The 19581-nt window shown below is 37.2% G+C and overlaps 1 protein-coding gene across 1 annotated transcript in view; it reads left to right on the forward strand.

The window, feature by feature from the left end:
- adcy2a (adenylate cyclase 2a) overlaps positions 1-19581 on the forward strand; it is a 182313-nt gene that overhangs the window by 138691 nt on the left and 24041 nt on the right. The window contains exons 4-14 of the mRNA XM_026926637.3: positions 3428-3577; positions 7767-7915; positions 12043-12154; positions 12318-12445; positions 15661-15819; positions 15921-16053; positions 16406-16582; positions 17508-17551; positions 17909-17989; positions 18143-18212; positions 19458-19555. Coding sequence (XP_026782438.3) covers positions 3428-3577; positions 7767-7915; positions 12043-12154; positions 12318-12445; positions 15661-15819; positions 15921-16053; positions 16406-16582; positions 17508-17551; positions 17909-17989; positions 18143-18212; positions 19458-19555 — 1301 coding nt within the window. The remainder of the gene's footprint in view (positions 1-3427; positions 3578-7766; positions 7916-12042; positions 12155-12317; positions 12446-15660; positions 15820-15920; positions 16054-16405; positions 16583-17507; positions 17552-17908; positions 17990-18142; positions 18213-19457; positions 19556-19581) is intronic.

A 19581-nucleotide genomic window follows, 5' to 3' on the forward strand; every position in this document is an offset into this window, starting at 1 on the left:
TTTGCTTATGATGGACAGAGGATAAACTTCCCCTAGTCAGCAAAAAAGGTTGTTGGAACACTGCGTGAAGATTATTGACCCAAAAAAATATATATATAGTTTCTTAGAATCAGCACAAAAGCAGGAAATGTAAATCCTGTTCCCATAAAGAACATCATAAACGCCACTAGATCCAATTAAATGTAACCATTCATAAATTGTTGCATGTGCAAAAATGCCTATAAATTCATTGACATAATATAATTTGCATTGTAGCTTTTCATGTGTCAATAGCGATACACAGTCGGAACATTTCAATGTCTCAAAACCTGATTTAGCATGACAGATAATCAAAGCGTGACCAGTGTGTGTGTTTGAGTCATGTAAAAATCAGCTCTCTGTCAGTCAGCAAGGTGAGACTCTTACTATCATTGTGCTTCACTGCGAATGACTCATCCATTACTTCTTAACTCTTCCCGGCTCTGACAAAGCCTTTACGGCTCCGAGAGAAACCGCCTCTCCGAGTCTGACGCTCTTGCCTCAAACCCTGAGGGAAATAAAACCACAAAAAAAAGTAAGTCTTATCCCCAGTGGACGTGAGCCTTTGATGCTCTTTACTTCACAGAAGCGATGCTGGAAAGGTTGGCTGAAGGCAAGAGACGGCAGATAAAAGGCCCAGAAGAATCAGAGACACAGTCTTCCATGGAGGTAATTTAACAAAGGAGCATGAAATGGTGAAGAAAGGAGAACGACACAGCTGAGGTTCCTCTTTCTGGGCCGCTAACACTGAAACCAATAACTGTGCTTCACTCCAGCTGAGAACTTGATTGGATTGTTGTTCTGTTCCGGTCAAAAATAGTCATGCTTTGAGACTTGGGGCTTGGGATAGTGAATTGAAAAAAGGTTATTTTTGTTATCGAGCCCATGAGTATCGCCGTTGATGAAATGTGAATTGTGATCATATGATCTTGCTCTATACACTAGCAACATGCAGAAAAGTGCACTGAAATATGGAGACTGGAATTTCTTGTAAAACAAGGGAAGCATTGTGATAAATGGGAAACCTCACTCATCCACAGCAAATCTCCTGTTCTGCATGTATTCGTCTGCACAAAGGGCTGTATTCAGAGTCAGAGACTGGTGTTCAAAAGTTACATCAATATTTAAGAAGGGAAACTTCCTTGTAGTCAGAGTCAGGTCAATGCAGCCAAAGTTTTTCTGGATGCTCCATTCAGATTATGCAAATCACTTGTGTGGAGCTCAGGTTGCCAGATTTTTCTTAAGTGGAAGTATCCGAGACAGTTTTTTTTTTTTTTTCCAATAGCTAGACGTCTAAATGACTCCCTTTTAATACAAGCACTTTAGTTTAACCTGAAAAAATCAGGGGGATTGAAAATGCACAAGAACAAGCAGATCACTTTTTTTCATTGCTGTCAAATGTAACTATAATTCCTGTTTCGACACATTAATGCATCTGATGCTGTGTGAGATTCCACGATCAGGTACACAAAGTAAAATGCATTTTATACATAAATAACTACACTTTACCATGAAATACTGTACAATCATTAAAATCCTTTCATCCTTTATAGGTTATAAAAATATATATATTATAGTTCCACAACCTTCAGTCAGCTTTGTTACCTGAACACATTCACCCCTATCGAAAATTTGGAATATTCCACGTCAACAGGAAGTTGGGCCGTGTGAATGGTTCTCCAGGATTGCTACATATATACAATATAGAAAAGTATACAGTGGATATAAAAAGTCTACATATCCCTGTTAAAATGCCAGGTTTCTGGTGATGTAAAAAAATGAGACCAAGATAAATCATTTCAGAACTTTTTCCACCTTTAATGTGACCTATAACCTGTACAACTCATCTGAAAAACAAACTGAAATCTTTTAGGGGGGCGAGTAAAAATAAAAAAACACAATAATGTGGTTGCGTAAGTGTGCACACCCTCTTATAACTGGGGATGTGGCTGTGTTCAGAATTAAGCAATCACATTCAAACTCATGTTAAATAGGAGTCAGTACACACCTGCCATCATTTAAAGTGCCTCTGATTAACCCCAAATAAAGTTCAGCTGTTCTAGCAGGCTTTTCCTGACATTTTCTTAGTCGCATCTTACGGCAAAAGCCATGGTCCACAGAGAGCTTCCACAGCATCAGAGGGATCTGATTATTAAAAGGTATCAGTCAGGAGAAGAGTACAAAAGAATTTCCAAGGCATTAGATATACCACGGAACACAGTGAAGACCATCATCATCAAGTGGAGAAAATGTGGCGCAACAGTGACATTACCAAGAACTGGACGTCCCTCCAAAACTGATGAAAAGATGAGAAGAAAACTGGTGAGGGAGGCTGCCAAGAGGTCTACAGCAACATTAAAGGAGCTGCAGGAATTTCTGGCAAGTACTGGCTGTGAAGTACGTGTGACAACAATCTCCCGTATTCTTCATATGTCTGGGCTATGGGGTAGGGCGGCAAGACGGAAGCCTTTTCTTACAAAGAAAAACATCCAAGCCGGCTAAATTTTGCAAAAACACATTGGAAGTCTCCCAAAAGCATGTGGGAAAATGTGTTATGGTCTGATGAAACCAAGGTTGAACTTCCAAAAAGTATGTTTGGTGCAAAAAGAACACTGCACATCACCAGAAGAACACCATACCCACAGTGAAGCATGGTGGTGGCAGCATCGTGCTTTGGGGCTCTTTTTCTTCAGCTGGAACTGGAGCCTTAGTCAAGGTGGAGGAAATTATGAACAGTTCCAAATACCAGTCAATATTGGCACAGAACCTTCAGGCTTCTGCTAGAAAGCTGCAGATGAACAAGAATTTCATCTTTCAGCACGATAACGACCCAAAGCGTACATCCAAATCAACAAAAGAACGGCTTCACCAGAAGAAGATTAAAGTTTTGGAATGGCCCAGCCAGAGCCCAGACCTGAATCCGATTGAAAATCTGTGGAGTGATCTGAAGAGGGCCGTGCACAGGAGGAGTCCTCGCAATCTGACAGATTTGGAGCGTTTTTTTGCAATGAAGAGTGGGCGAATATTGCCAAGTCAAGATGTGCCATGCTGATAGACTCATACCCAAAAAGACTGAGTGCTGTAATAAAACAAAAGGTGCTTCAACAAAGTATTAGTTTAAGGGTGTGCACACTTATGCAACCACATTATTTTGTTTTTTTTATTTTTACTCGCCCAATCTAAAAGATTTCAGTTTGTTTTTCAGATGAGTTGTACAGGTTATAGGTCACATTAAAGGTGGAAAAAGTTCTGAAATGATTTATCTTGGTCTCATTTTTTTTTACATCACAGAAGCCTGGCATTTTAACAGGAGTGTGTAGACTTTTTATATCCACTGTAGTAGGTCCCTGATATAGGACTGTTTCATCTTATGTCCTGTTTGTCTGTGTTTATATCTCCCCCCCCCTAGATTTTGGCCAACATAATCATTTTTATCTGTGGGAACATGGCAGGAGCGTACCACAAACACCTGATGGAGCTAGCATTGAAGCAGACCTACCACGACACCTGCAACTGCATCAAGTTACCCATCAAGCTGGAGTTTGAGAAACGGCAACAGGTTTGCTGCCAAACGTTATTCAATCCATTGACTTGTTCAAGCTTTTAACAGCTGTAGCTTGCTATCTGAAACAAGGTGCTAAAAGTGTTAGGTGGGAAAAGTATCTTAGAACTGTGAATCTTTTTTTTTTTTTGAAGATAGATCACATGAAGGACAAATAAGAGTAGTTCTGGCATTATAATCCTGGTGACATTTTCATTTCATGCAGTATTAATTCAGTTCTGCTCTAGGTAACCTGGAGGTTCTTATAAAATGTTAACGATGCTTAATAGAATCTAGACGTTCCTAACAGCTCACACAATTTCTTCCTTCGACTTCTGTTCATACACGGACTATTTGTTTGCAAGTAGAACAGAGGTTTCCCAACAAGTTTGAAGAATTCATTTTCTAAAATATTTCATCTTACATTATTAGATTGGGGAGTAGCTTTGTGGCCTTGGGCTTTGTCTACACTAATACATTTGGAAATGCAGTCTTTGTCAGAAAGTGAGTAAGTAAGAAAGTAAGTAAAAAAAAAAATAATATCCATATTTGGGTTTTAACATCATCTTTAAAAAGTTTTTCATCCACTCTAATCTGCAGTGAAAAGGTCTAGGCAGAGGCTTTGAAGTCGTGCTAAAAGAATATTTACTTTTATTTATAAAAGAATAGCACTACTTCACCTGTCAGAAAAAAAATATTAAAATGTACCAAATAAGGTACAGAATATTTTAAAGGTTATTAAAACATTAGTTCAGGGGTTCTCGACCTTTTTGGCCAGTGACTCGATTTTATTGGCTCAAAAATCTCATAAGCCTCTCCTCCCCAATAATCCCTAAACACACACACACATATACACACACAAAACCACATAAAACACCTAAAAACATAAAAACATATTATTATTATTATTATTATTATGATTATTATTATTATATTGCCCATTACTTTTAATTGTTATTCATCAGAGAGGGAAAGCTAGCACATGGGTTCTTATATTTAGACATTTGACAAGACATTTTTACGAAATTGTGTTGTGTGAAAGCTGACAACTGCAGGTGCTCTGCACTCTACACTAATGAGAGGACTGGGATTGTGCGTCGCACTGCAGCAGATTGAATTCAGGGCACGTACTCACAAGCGCACATCTCATCTCAGCTCTTACATCATTACTTTGATTTGACCCACACAAGTGGACTGAACCCTGCGTCCTATTAACAACTGCTAGCTAATGGTTAGGTTCGGTTCATGCATTGCATTTCGCCTAATAATTTCATGAGCGTAAAAACTCATTTAACACCAAAACATCATGACCCATGCTCGTTGAGGTGTGGAGCAGTTGTTTCTTGCACTAGTTTAGTAAATATACCATTAAAAATATCTGTAAAATAGATGTAAAAAGCCTGGTAGTTCATTAACCCAATGCGATTTTCACTTACAATGCTTTATGTTACAGCACACACTGTTACACTGCAACGTATAGCATGAATATTCTATTTTGTAGTGTGTCTCACTAGAAACCATGAATGTCCCATTCAAAAATACACCTATTCTTATTTTAAATAGCCGCTCTGCGCTCTGCATCAAGTTGATATATACCTTATAAACAATGGTTGGTAAAAATCTCAGGTGACCCTAAGGCTGAGAACTTATTCATTAGTCTCTTTGCTGCTGAACATTTTTGCATTTGAACTGCAAACTGCACCTCATAAAGTGTGCATTTGGAAGGCAGCCCTTACGTACGGTTCGCACGATGAGCTACAGTCATAGCGCCATATTCGGCATGAGTATTCCGAATTCAGACATAACCACAGGCTTAAGCTCTATTTGGACAATTTTTCTTCCTCGATTTTTTCTTGTGTGATATCGACTTGAGCGAGGAGCTGACAGGTTGATGTGACCACAATATGTAATACTGAAATTTATGGTTTTTGGCTGCTAATATACACTGTGAAAAAAGCTATGGAATGCCTTATAATAAATACATAAAGGTAAGATTAAGTAATAGTATTGTCTCTTTAAAGTTTTTTTTTTTTTTGCACAGGGGACAGCATCTTAATCAGAGACATTGCTTATCTCGAGGACTGAATGTTTCACGGACAAAATTACAAATAGTCTTAAAGTGAGCCGTAACAGATGAATCGGTCAGCTTATCCTTCAAACCATGGCTACATTTTCTGTACAGGAGAGAGTGCATCAAATTAACCAAAAAAACACTGGCATTCTTTCATTCATTTGACATCTAATAATAGCGAATTAAAAGTGTGATAAAAACGCATTCATACATTATGCTTTCATGACCGCTATTTGGTTTAGTATGGTATAGTATACAGGCTAGGGCTAGTGCACTAGGCGCTATTTAAAAACCCCGTCTTGGACCCATCTACTCAGGAAAAATCTGGCAACCTCAGAGCCAGAGCCAGTAGTTTTTATGAACTACATGCAGGTCATTTTAATATGAAGCTACATTATTGATCACTGAGAAAATCAACTTAAGCGGCTGCATAACCCAACTCTGAATATGAGTGACTTTCCCCTGTGTAAATATTGACCACTTTTGACTACAGTCAACACACATTTCAAGCATTTTCACACAAAATGACTCAAAAATGTACTGGGACACATGCAGACACAGTGAAAACCAAAACACAGAAACAAGTCTGTCATCAGGATATAAAGATTCCAGCATTCCTTTTTGATGTCGAAAATTGGCTAGACATGGGAAAAGACAATGTTGACTGAACCTCACTGCTGCTTCTGCAAGGTTGGGAGGTTGGCACTGACAAAAATGGCTGCCTTCCAGCTGAATGTTCTGTGTAAGAGGTCAAACAGCCCCTCCTGGCTGGACTAAACCATCCAGAAAAATCCTCCTAGTTCCTAGAACGGCTCTATGGATCACTTGTTCATATGCTTTACCTCTGATTCTTTTGATGGTCTATTTGCTGCCCTTTGAGCATCACTGATCTGATCATTGGATTGGTGCTTAAATTAACTGTTACCGTTATAATCATCCTCTGAAAACTCATTTGAAACTAAAGTCTATTTGTTAGATTCGATGTAAGTGAATAATCCTGATTGGCTTTTTACATGCTGTTACATATTATGTTATTACTTACTTACTTATTACTTATAACTTACTTATTATGTTATTTAACATACATGTTATGTGAAATAAAGGAAATAAACCACACCTAGTGAGAAATTAGGCTTTGGGCAGCACTTTAACCGGAGAGTTTTCTTTCATCTGTCATGACAAAGCTGACTGGCAGACAGTGTGATATCAGATTAGCCTCATTTACAACGTATTACTAAAGGTGCCAGATCATAGGTTAATCACGTGGAACATGAAAATCAGTTTGTTTAAAAGCCTCTTTAAAAAGAAAATCACACACACACACACACACACACACACACACAAGAAATACCTAATTTATTCAATTGTATCCATGATTAACTGCTGTAATTTCTTTGAATGGGCTTCCAAGGGCTTTTCTTTCCCTAGGAATTATTAAGAAAAAGAGTTTGCCTTCATTTGCTTCCATTAAGAGTAGCTGAAAATAGTACTGAAGTATTGTTTTCTGTCATGTTTAATATTATGGTAATGAATTTTGTTTGATTAATTAAGACCACTGAGCTGTATTCAGAGTTCAGTGCACGTAGTGATGATTTAATACTGAAGTTGCAATACATCAGTATTCAGATCTCAGACGTAGCTCCAGACTTAAGTGCTACTCTGGCCATTTTTCTTGTGTGGTATCAGCTCGAGTGAGGAGTAGCAATATGTCCAGTTTGATAGTTTGACACAATATATGGTGCTGAAATTTCTGTTTTGGACTGTGGAATGCCATTTAAACAATATTAAATACAGAAATATGGCATTAATAGTGTTGTCCCTTTAATGGACACAATTTCTTTGCATCTTAATTGGAGACATTGCTTATCTTAGGGACTGAATTTATTTCACCGCACTGAAATTGACTTAATTGGTATTATACGTCATGAATTTACACAAAATAGCTAATAATATTGAAGTGGAAGCAAAATTCAATATATTCTTCAAAGTGTTAACACTACAAAATGTGGAAAAGTAAGTTAAGGGGTGTGAATACTTATGCAAGGTACTGTATTTTATGTCCTGGTAAAAGTTTAAACATTTGCTAAATAGCAAGCAGTACATGAGATGAAATGAATGTGTGTTTTATATGTTTAGGAGCGTCTGCTGCTTTCACTGCTGCCTGCTCATATAGCTCGAGTGATGAAGGCCGAGATCATCCAACGGCTCCAGGGCCCAAACTTTGGTCAGGCAGAGAACACCAACAACTTTCACAACTTATATGTGCAGAGGCACACCAATGTCAGGTGCTTTTTCTGTGACTCACACACACATACACACACATACATATATATACAGTTAGATCCGGAAGTATTTGGACGATGACGGAGTTTTTGTGATTTTGCCTTTATACACCACCACAATGGATTTGAAATAAGATAATCAAGATGTGATCGAAGTGTAGACTTTCAGCTTTATTTTAAGAAGTTCCACAAAAATATGGCATTTACCATTTAGGAATTACAGCCATTTTAAGCAAAGTACTTCCATTTTCAGGGGCTCAAAGGTATTTGGACAATTGACTGACAAGAAGTTAATTGACCAGGTGCGGTCCATTCCCTCGTTACTTCAAGACAAATGAAGCAGATAAAAGGTCTGGAGTTGATATCAGGTATTGAGTTGGCATTTGGCAGCTGTTCGACTGGAGCTACCAATATGAAGTCCATGGAGATCTCAATGCAAGTGAAGGAGGCCATCATTAGGATGAAAAAACAAAAGAGATCTATAAGAGAGATAGCAAAAACTTTAAGAGTGGCCACATCAACAATTTGGTACATTCTTAAAAAGAAAGAAAGCACTGGTGAGCTCAACAACATCGAAAGGCCTGGAAGACCACGGAAAACAACTAAAGTGGATGATCACAGAATCCTTTCCTTGGTGAAGAAAAACCCCTTCACAACATCAACAGAAGTCAAGAATACTCTGGAGAAGGTAGGCGTATCATTGTCAAAATCTACAATCAAGAGACGCCTTCATGAATGTAAATACAGAGGGTTTACAACAAGGTGCAAACCACTGGGAACATTCAAGAACAGGAAAGCCAGATTAGACTTTGCCAGAAAACATCTAAATACATCACTTACTGAAGACAAGACTGAAGGCAGAAAGACCCGCAAAGCATCTCCAGTGAGGAAACTCCGAATTTGGTGATGTCTCCAGACTTCAGGCAGTCATTGACTGCAAAGGATTTTCATCCAAGTATTAAAATTATGGTTATATTTACAGTTACGTCACTTTGTCCAAATACCTTTGAGCCCCTGAAAATTGAAATTACTTTGTTTAAAATGGCTGTAATTCCTAAATGGTAAATGCAATATTTTTGTGGAACCTCTTAAAATAAAGCTGAAAGTCTACACTTTGGTCACATCTTGATTGTTTTATTTCAAATCCATTGTGTTGGTGTATAAAGGCAAAATCACAAAAACTCTGTCATTGTCCAAATACTTCCAGAACTGACTGTATATATATATATATATATATATATATATATATATATATATATATATATATAGTCAGACAGTCTCACATACTGGCCTGAAGCAATGAATTTATCAGACGTGGCTCTCACACTGAATGTTAATGAACCTACCATAAAGTTGAAGACTGACTCAATTTACACTCGAAAGGAAGCACAGTTGAATCACACACTGAAAGTGTTATTTCTGAATTCTTTCTGGTGCATGTGGTAGCAGTTAAGATGAAATGTGAGAAGGTGCTTTTTTTTTTGGAGAAGTGCTTTTTTTTGGAGAAAAGTGCAAAATTTTACATTTTATAATCCAGTATTACTTGGCGCAATGACATTTTTTCAGCTGTTTAAGGTGAGCATATTGTAGCCAAAGCATTGGAAGAAAGTAAATTAGGTGGTGTAAAACACGAGCACTGACATTACTTCCTGCAGAGTTCCAACCCAAATCTAGCACACCTGATTAAACTAATTGGCGCCTGCGTAGCAGATGTGTGAATCAGATGTGTTAGATTTGGGTTGCTGCTATAAGGGAACTGTCCAAAAAAGTAACAATGAAACTACAGTAGTGATCCATAAGTCCATTGTTTTTGTTATATTTCTCAAACAAGATTCGATCAGTCTTCACATACATTTGATCATTTGGCTGACGCTAGACCAAAGTGAATTAAAATTGACATGGGACACAACTGAGCAGTTGAGAGTCATGGACCTTGCTCAAGAACCCAACCATGGCAGCTTGGCAGTCTTGACATTTGATTTCACAACCTTCTGATCCAGATCCACCGCTTTCCACCATCTCCAACCAAAAGTGATGAAATATGCCAGTAGTTTTCACGCTTCTGAACAAGATGCTCTAATTGGCTGTCACCAACTGGAAGAGTACATATTATATAACCATAGTTCTACAACTGAGTGGAGGACCGCAAGGGTGATTTTCTTTTGATACTAGTGAAGTGTTCCTGTTTGCTCATTTCCTTGCTGAGTACTAACAGGAAAATCAACCATGACCTCACATATGCAGCCTAGAAAAGGTCCCCTGTTATGTGAAGCTCATCCTTATCAACCCAAATCAGTCATAGAACAACAGCTACATACCTTCTGTTCTACTTCCTTTTATTCCAGACCACCAGAGTGGTTTCCTTCAGAACTAGGGGAGGCCATGTGTCAAAAGTCTTCACAAGGATTTGTAGCACTTGATACCAGACAGCACTAATAAATAGCGATATGCTACTTTATTGAGACTGAGAATCACTCAAAGTGTTGATGTTGTGCTATTTTGAGGATAGGAGTCTTGATATGGTACTCTATTGAGGGTGAGAATCAATTACACTTTTCACAGAGCACAAGGCTTTCAATGAAGCAACACTCAGTCTGTATAATCTGGCAAAAGTTGTCAGTGATCTCCATGTCTTTGCTTCATAAATGTCCCCAAGTGACACTCATCTTAGTGCCACCCAGGAGGTAGCCAGAGTGTGTGTTGAATGGAATTTAATGGAAGGTACTGTACCTTTTGATCTGTGTTCTTGGATGCTTGCAGAATCGCTTTCGTTAACAGGTTATAGGCTTCCATTAACTGTCTTTAGACAGTGGAATCCCTTTATGGCGTGCCCCAAAGCACACAAACATCTGTTCAGTGACCCATCAGCTAACCACTACATCCACACAGCACTTGTGAGACTTCATATGAGCACATTCTCACTTGCAAAGGCAGAGAGGTTGATAGGTTTACTGATATACTGCAGCATTATGATCTTTGGTGGAAATACTGGGTTTGGCTCCATCATGATATGCGTGAACTTCAGTCCCAATGTGGACAGTGTGTGCTGATGGATCAAGCACGTAATTTGCTTACACATCTTACCATAGTGATAGTAAAAAAATAAAGCTGTCTTAAGTGAAAGCCATTTAATATCTGCATCCTTCACTGGTTCTTATGGCAAGTTGCCCAAACTGCTTTGCACCAAATCTAGATCCCACTGTGGAATCACTGTTTTGCATGAAGATCACAGACACGCTTCTAACTAGATTATACACTCCCAGTGGTAAGCTGTCATTCTTTCCCTATGGTAGACCCAGAAAGAGATTCTTCTAGTTGACTCTGCAAAAGCTCAAAAGCATTGTTTTTTTTATGCAAGATAAGGGCCAGTTTATGGCCAGTGTTTCGTAGAGGATCAGCCTATCCTAGTGGGGCCTTTCATCGGCTGCACGTTTGAGGTCGCGGTCACAAGGTAATGGTTTTGCAAGGAAACAAGCAAAGAGGAAAACCATTTCTGAAGGAAACCATCCTGGTCTGGAATGAAAGGAAATGATCCGTACAGGAAACAACTGAGTGATGTGCCAGGAAGCAGGTTTAATGATCTGCTGTTGCTACTAATTTTAATCTTTTTTAACGTTTCTATGTATGTTTTTTTTTTTTTTTAATCTACAGGTTTTCTTACTATTGTGGCAAAAATACACTGTATATAAAACACTACCAGTGAAAAGTTTGGACACAATAGAAAAATAGATTTCATTTAGAAGTTAGGAGGGAACTTTTTTATTTGTTGATTTTTCTTGGTTGCCGTGTAATTCCGTAAGTCCATATGAGTTATTTCAAAGTATTAAAGTCTTAATAAAAATGAAGAAAACCCAAAACTTTTGATAGGTAGGGTATGTGAAAGTGCTAGGATAAATTCACTGAATTCTCTTGACAGGATTTTTACTTTGCTCAGTTTTTAATAATGCACTGTTATATATTAAGGCTCAGCTCAGCAAAATGTCATACCACATTTTGGTTACTGTGAAAATAAAACCAGGTCTTAGTAATAGTCTCAGACTGTACTAAGTATTCATTGTGCTTTGTTTCTAATTTGCAATATACCTAAGATGTTTTTTTTCTGCTGTCTAATGTAATGAGTTTCCTTGCAGTATTTTGTATGCTGATATTGTTGGCTTCACCCGTTTGGCCAGCGATTGCTCTCCTGGTGAACTTGTCCACATGCTCAATGAGCTTTTTGGCAAATTCGATCAGATCGCCAAGGTAAGACACAGTCGGAGTTGATAATAATTCAGAATAATGCCATGAAATGAGTCATGATGTATTTTATTCCCTAATGTTCTCATTCTGTCATGAAACAGCATGATGTACATCAACATGACAGGACATGTATTTGTTTGTTTTTATTTATTAATTTATTTTTTAGGAAAATGAATGTATGAGGATTAAGATTCTTGGGGACTGTTATTACTGTGTGTCTGGCCTCCCAGAGTCTTTACCTAACCATGCCAAAAACTGTGTGAAGATGGGCCTGGACATGTGTGAAGCCATCAAGTAAGTGACATCTGTGATTTTGTTTATGACTGCCTTTAAAGTATGTACACACCCATCTTCATGCAAAAAACAATATCTCAAGGGTATTAAACTCAAATTTAAAGGTCCAGTTACATAAAATTCCTTGCTTGCAAAGGTTAATGCTTTTAGAGATTCATGTATTACTATAAATAACATAAAGAAGTGGTAAAGAAGTTTGTTTTGTTTTGTTTTGTAGTATCGCGTCATGTTACCACTTCAGCATCCAGAGCATGGTCCGTCAGTTTACGATTCGCGCGATGTATGTCATACATTTAAATAAAATTTTTCTCATTTGGCAGATGCTTTTTATCCAAAGCAACTTGCAGTAGCTGAGCTCAAAGACCCAACAGTGGCTATACCAGGATCATGACTTTGTAAATTGGACAGACCATTACGAGTTAAACAGGAACTGTCCACTTATTATAAAGTGAAATTTATATAGAAGTTACGCTTTTTAATAAGTGGACAGTTCCCGTGTTGTAAGTATGTAGGGCAAACATCCTCATTAGTTGCATGTATAGTTTATGTAGAACTACAGCTGAAGAGCAGGTATTAAATTTGCCCAATGCCACATGTTACCCTTTTAAGACCATGGGAACCGCGACAGTTCCCAGTAGACGAGTATAAACAATATAATGCTAAAAATTCATAAGTTTATGTCAAAATAAGGATTTTTTTTTTTTAATTATGACAATATTATCGCCAAGTTGGTTTTCTTTTTTAAATATTTGCTATATGTTCATTCTGCCAAAAGAGCAGTGTTTAAAGTGTCTAAAGTGTTTTGGCACATCTCACCACCTTTACCCAGCAATTACAAAGCTGTTACACAGTAATTCCACAGACCTGTGGTTGACTCTTCTGGGTGTATCCTTGAGATCTGAACTCACCACAGCTATGAGAACAAACAGCACATGCAACACACATTTAAATATTGTTGTCCTCTGATTGTTCGTTGTAAATCACCCGCATCAACTGAACATGCAGTTTATTGGACTGCACATGCAAATTAGCCTCTTTATTTGGGATCTTAGTAAAATCAGGGCTTTTGTGTTTAATCGAATGTTAGAACAGGCAAAACAAGTGACATTAATGATGATCAGCATGACATAATTGTTGGCACTCATCCTGAGCTTTTTAACACTACCATTTCAATAGTTTACTAATAATAGCACAAAAAGCAATCATGAGAATCATGAATAACATGTAAGCAAGACGGGCCACAAGCAGACGAATCACAAGCACACGAATCAGCTCAGAACATATCAATTATCAAACTTTCTTGAAGCCATGCCAGCTGATTAACAATTTGGTGAAGAACTAGAATATGTGTTTCTGCCGGCCATTGGAGCATCCAAACTGGACAATGTAGAACATTCAGAATTTTTTTCCTTCGAAATTTTTTCAGTGAGATACGTGATTGCTTCATAATTTACACACTGCTTTCGGAACACGTAGAATTTGTAGAACATGACCTATGGAAATCCTGACATTTTCACAACAGTATAAGCTGTTTGAAATTTTGAAAGTAACCTACACCCTGTGACTGTCGCGGTTCCCATGGTGACAAGCACCATTTAGTCATGCTTGTTTTGGTTCCATCTCCACCTCCTGTCCTGTCATTGGCTTATTGTTTTTTATTAGCCCTTGATCAATTTGTTTATTTATACCTTGTTATATCTGTGTACTTTTGCACGTTCACTGTTACCACGTGTTTCTGAGTCTTGTGTTTCTACGTTCTAGCTTCTGTTTGTTTTAACCCGTGCCTATTTAACTTACATTTTTGGATTTGACTTAATAAATTATGCCGAGTTTCCACCATTGCATCCTGCCTCTTCTCACTACATTGACTTTAATATTGACCCATGCATCCATTATTAAACTTGCCCATTGGGGGGTATGTTGCGAACCTTGCAAGCCCCTTGGTTTGATGGATTGGCGTCCCTTCCGGGTTGTATTCCTGCCTCACGTTCCAGGAATAGGAATAAAGCAGTTACTAAAGATGAATGAATGAACGAATGAATGAATGAATGAATGAATGAATAAGTGGATTTGCAAATGAACAGGAGGAGTCTTTGGGCTATTTGCGGATTGTTTACTGCTTTGACATGGATGAAATAAAATCTATTACTGAATGTTCAACTTAGCGAACATTAGACGAGTATAATCATCTTTTGACTGAAAGAGAGAAAAAGACAGAAAACAAACAGTTTGAACCGCAGATCAAGATTGAAAAACGATATCTTTTTTCTGCATCTGGAATAATAACAACAACAGGGAAAACTAAAACTTACACCATAAGGCTTTTTTTATTTAGTTATTTATTTTTGCCATTCGTTCGTTTTGGCGTTTTCAGTTTACTATTATTAAGTGATTTCGTACTTGAAGTACAAAGTCAAAGTGTGCGTAACACACCACTGACATTTCTAGAAGCACTCCCTGGTTCCTGCTCCCATTTTTCCATTCCATTAGTTGTTCCCTTCAATAATGGTTTTAGAAGGGCCCTTTGAAGTAAATGCTTTTATCACAGTTTAAAGAAACCCTACAAATGGCTGCTGTGAAGTCCATGGCATAGACTTCTTCACTTCAGGATGGAGGAGTTGGTGATAACGGTTAGGTTTTATTGTTAGGTCCTAAAAACCAAAAGGGCAAGAGCTTCTTTTCTCACTCACCATTTTCCAGTGACATTCAACTTCATTTTAATGAGAAATCCAATGTAGAAGTAGCGGAGACAGCAAACATTACACACAAAGTTCCAGAATGCAATGCAGCTATGTATTTTTTTAAAAAAATCATGTTTATTCATACAAATGTTAGTGTGTCTAAATTTTGGATGCTTGACTTTCAAAAAACATTTCTGCTTAAGCGCCGTGAGTGTGTAATTGCTGTATGGGGTTCATTTTGTTTTTTCTACTCATGACCTTTGCAAGCAGTGTGTGCTAAGACTTCTGCGAAAAGCATTTCTCTGCACCATGATCTTTTCCCTCAGGAGGGTTACTGTGTCAAGGCTACAATTCCTCCTGTAGGCAGCGAGACTCACAAACATGTGCTTGTGCTCATTGGGGCACTACACACATTTAGCCTGGAACGTTTTGCAAAAGACCAAACTAATTACAAAACCTGTTTTGCATATTTGCATGCAAGTTCAAAGATGTCGAAATGTGTGTGTAACACACCACTTGTTTATCCTCTTTTAGAAAAGTGCGAGACGCCACCGGCGTGGACATCAACATGCGAGTTGGGGTTCATTCCGGCAATGTCCTCTGTGGTGTCATCGGCCTTCAGAAGTGGCAGTACGACGTTTGGTCACATGATGTGACTCTAGCCAATCACATGGAGGCTGGTGGTGTACCAGGGTATGAATGCTTTGTTTAAATATTAGAATGAATATTATGCTACACCAAAGTTTACAGAAGTTGATGTCTTTTTTTTTTTTTTTTCGCATGTTCGTGAATAGACGTGTTCACATCACCTCAGTCACTCTGGAGCACCTGAACGGAGCATATAAAGTGGAGGACGGTTACGGCCATGAACGAGACCCTTATCTGAAAGAGCATGGCGTACTGACCTACCTGGTAATCAACCCGAAGGTAGGGAATAAACTTATGCCACTACAAGAATGATGTGATATCAAGAGAAAAAGAGCAAATCAGAAAGAGGCAAAATTATCTGCTAATGAACTAAGACCATTTCTAGATGAGTGTCTGCCATACCAGTTCTGTGTAATGTAAGTTACTATACAAATGGTAACATATTAGTATAAGTACATTAATATAAACTTTGCAGTCAGAGCTGGTGTGATAGAAAATGAACCAAAACCATCCAACCAATCAGAATCATGCAATCAACAGTGTTATGTTATAAGGCATTTTTCATTTTCTGTAAATCGTAAATCTATATATGTGGTACAGGTAAAATCCTAATGTTTCACTGATTGGGCAGGCTGAGAGGAGGAGTCCACAGCATCACTACAGACCCCGACACACCCTGGACGGTGCAAAGATGAGAGCGTCAGTTAGGATGACTCGCTACCTGGAGTCGTGGGGGGCTGCCAAGCCCTTTGCCAATCTGCACCACCGAGACAGCATGACCAACGAGAATGGCAAAATTAACACCTCTGTAAGTGCCCTTGCCATCTGGTTGAGTTTCAGTGTGCTATTAATTATCAAATAACCACAGTACTAATCAGCTGACATATTAATTTACCAGTGAACAGAGTTCAATATGGCAGGCTCTGTACTGATTAAACAATATAAATGATAGCAATGTTGTGCAAGGCTCCATTTGAAATAAGTATATAGCATTTGTTTTTATAGATAATCAGTGTGTTGTCATATTTCAGTGCAATTGGAAAGCAATCTCTAAATGCAGTTTTCTCTCTTTTTCACTTTTAACCAGAATTTGAAATGCAAGGACTTTAGTTCCAGTTGAAATATATGCAAAAGACAAAAAAAAGAGAAAAAGAGAAACCGCTATACCAATAAATCAATTAACGCTTTATAGCAGTACAGTGGCATTCCATTCCGCTGGCGCAATGGAAATCGACTTATCGGACATTTTCAATCAGTATAAACAAATGAATGACTTTATTGTTGCAAGTCTGTTACAGGATTAGTCAGGACACTGTTGGGTTTCTGTGTGTAGAGTATCATGACTCTGTGACTTTAGCTCCTGGTGAGCAGGGCGATGGGGTGTGAGCCCTCTCCACAATAACATTGGTTCAGAGATAATATGGACAGCACAACAAAAGCTTTTTTTTCATAGTAAAACACCATATACAACTGCCACAATAAAATTATAACATTGAAACCTAGTAGGCTAGGTAAAAATAGAAATACTTAGGCAAAACTGCGAACTCTTAAAGCTCTGAGTCATTAACCACTTCTGTGGAGTGTGACATCACAAATTCAGTGCTGAACTCGGGCACTTCCAAAACAGGTGGAAATAAAATTTTCGGCCTCCGGTAAAAAGAGTTAAATAAATTTAATTTAATCATAGCTATTAATCCCTATACTGATAGTAATTACTGTGTTATTTTTTATAGGATGTGCCACTGGGTCAGTATCACTTCCAGAGACGCTCAGAAAGGTAGGATGTGATTGTTTTCAAATCCTTTGTTCAGTTTAGTCTGGTGCAGCAATGTGTGTACCAATAATCTAAAATGTAACAGACAAAATAAAGCCAGAGCGAATGGGGGCATGTTCTGTTTTAGTATCGCTATACTCTTTCATTTTGAATTGATTTTATTGGCTTTTAAAGCCCTTAATGGCTCTCTGGGACTTTATGCATCTCTAAATGATAACAGGCTGTGTTTGAAATCAAATTTTAAGAACATCAAGTGCTGTGTTATGAAACAAGCCTTTTGATTTTTTATGATCTAAAGATCGGAAAAGTTGGTTTCACACAGCACATGGAAAATGTTCTCAAATGCTTATTTCTTCACAGAACAAAATCTCAGAAGAAGAGATTTGAGGAGGAGCTAAATGAACGGATGATACGAACGTTTGATGGTATCAATTCCCAAAAGTAGGTTCTTATTTGCATTGCCATTTAAAGTATTTACTATTTTGATTAGTGTAATATATATGATGATAGTGTAATATATATATAAATATATATATATATATATATATATATATATATATATATAGATCAAACTCAAATTTGATCATCTTTCAGACAATGGCTGAAATCAGAGGACATTCAGAGAATATCATTGTTCTTTCACAACAAAACTTTAGAAAAGGAGGTAAGCGGTAAATCACGTTATAGTTACTGAATTGTTTTGTGGTTTTGACGTTTAGTAGGTGCTAATATTAGCATATTTATTAGCAGTTTTGGAGAAGCTACTCTGCAGTTGTAACTTGCTGAGCTAAAGGAAAGTAATTAAGAAAATTTACTGAATCACACATATAGAGTTTTGTGTTATTTAAACAACTACTGCAATACAAAAGTAAATTGAATGGAACCTACATTGAATGCTCATAAAATGTTCAGAAGTATTGCATAAAAAGTAATGCAGCATATGCAATTTCTACATTTATACAGTAATAAACTATGTAAGGTTTATGAATGTGTTATGAAGTTCTAGTAAGTAACCTTCGAAAATTATTAGCAAGTACACTTTTATTTTAACAAGTTATGAGTTAACAATTTATTTGTACCTACTTTGTAGCATCATTCATAAATATTGCATGACGTAATGCAAGTTATAAATGATATTTACGCAACGATGACTTATGTAAAGTTTATGAACCTTTCAGTGGAGGTACCCTTCAAATAAATTGTTAGCAAGTATACTTTCATTTGATCAACTACTACACTGGATACCAATGCACAACATGACTACTTGCTAACAGTTTTTTTTTTTTTTTTTTTGAGGGGTGTCTGCTTTGAAACTTCATAAAATGTCATAAGTTATACATGACATATATACAGCAATCATTTATGTAAGCTGTAGATCAAAGCTTGTGAGGTGATATACAACTTTTAAAAAAAAAATTTTTAGTATAAGTAATTTTAAAATATTTTTAAAATATTTTTAATAATTTTGTAGTATAACTTTGTCTTTACTATCTTATTTAAGTCTTATTTATTATTGCCTTTCGTGTCATTAAACTAAAATGGTAATAACGTTGCATTTATAACACTTATGAAGCACTAATGTACACCTTATAACTAATCTTATAACTTCACTTATTTAAGAATCCCACATTTCAGCTAATTTAACATGAATGAATAGATACTTCATAGATAATGTCTCAAAGCTTCAAAAATCTGATAATAATAATAAAAATGAACAAATATTTTGATAGCATGCTAGGGATTCGAAAACTGTAATACTACACAAAAAAAGTCTTGTGCAATGCTTATGAGTGTGTTATATAGTTCTTATGTACATGTATTGCAAATTTTCCCATGCATTTGATGAATATAGATGATTTTAGTTTCTGATTTGGATTTCTCAGAATTGCTTCATGTTTTCTTTTCACAGTATAGAGCAACGACCTTGCCTGCTTTCAAGTACTACGTCACCTGTGCCTGCTTGATCTTCTTCTGCATCTTCGTAGTTCAAATTCTCGTCTTGCCAAAGTGAGTCTCCGTATTTTAGAACAGAA

Source organism: Pangasianodon hypophthalmus, chromosome 1, assembly GCF_027358585.1.
Source record: "Pangasianodon hypophthalmus isolate fPanHyp1 chromosome 1, fPanHyp1.pri, whole genome shotgun sequence".
In the NCBI taxonomy this organism is placed as follows: domain Eukaryota; kingdom Metazoa; phylum Chordata; class Actinopteri; order Siluriformes; family Pangasiidae; genus Pangasianodon; species Pangasianodon hypophthalmus.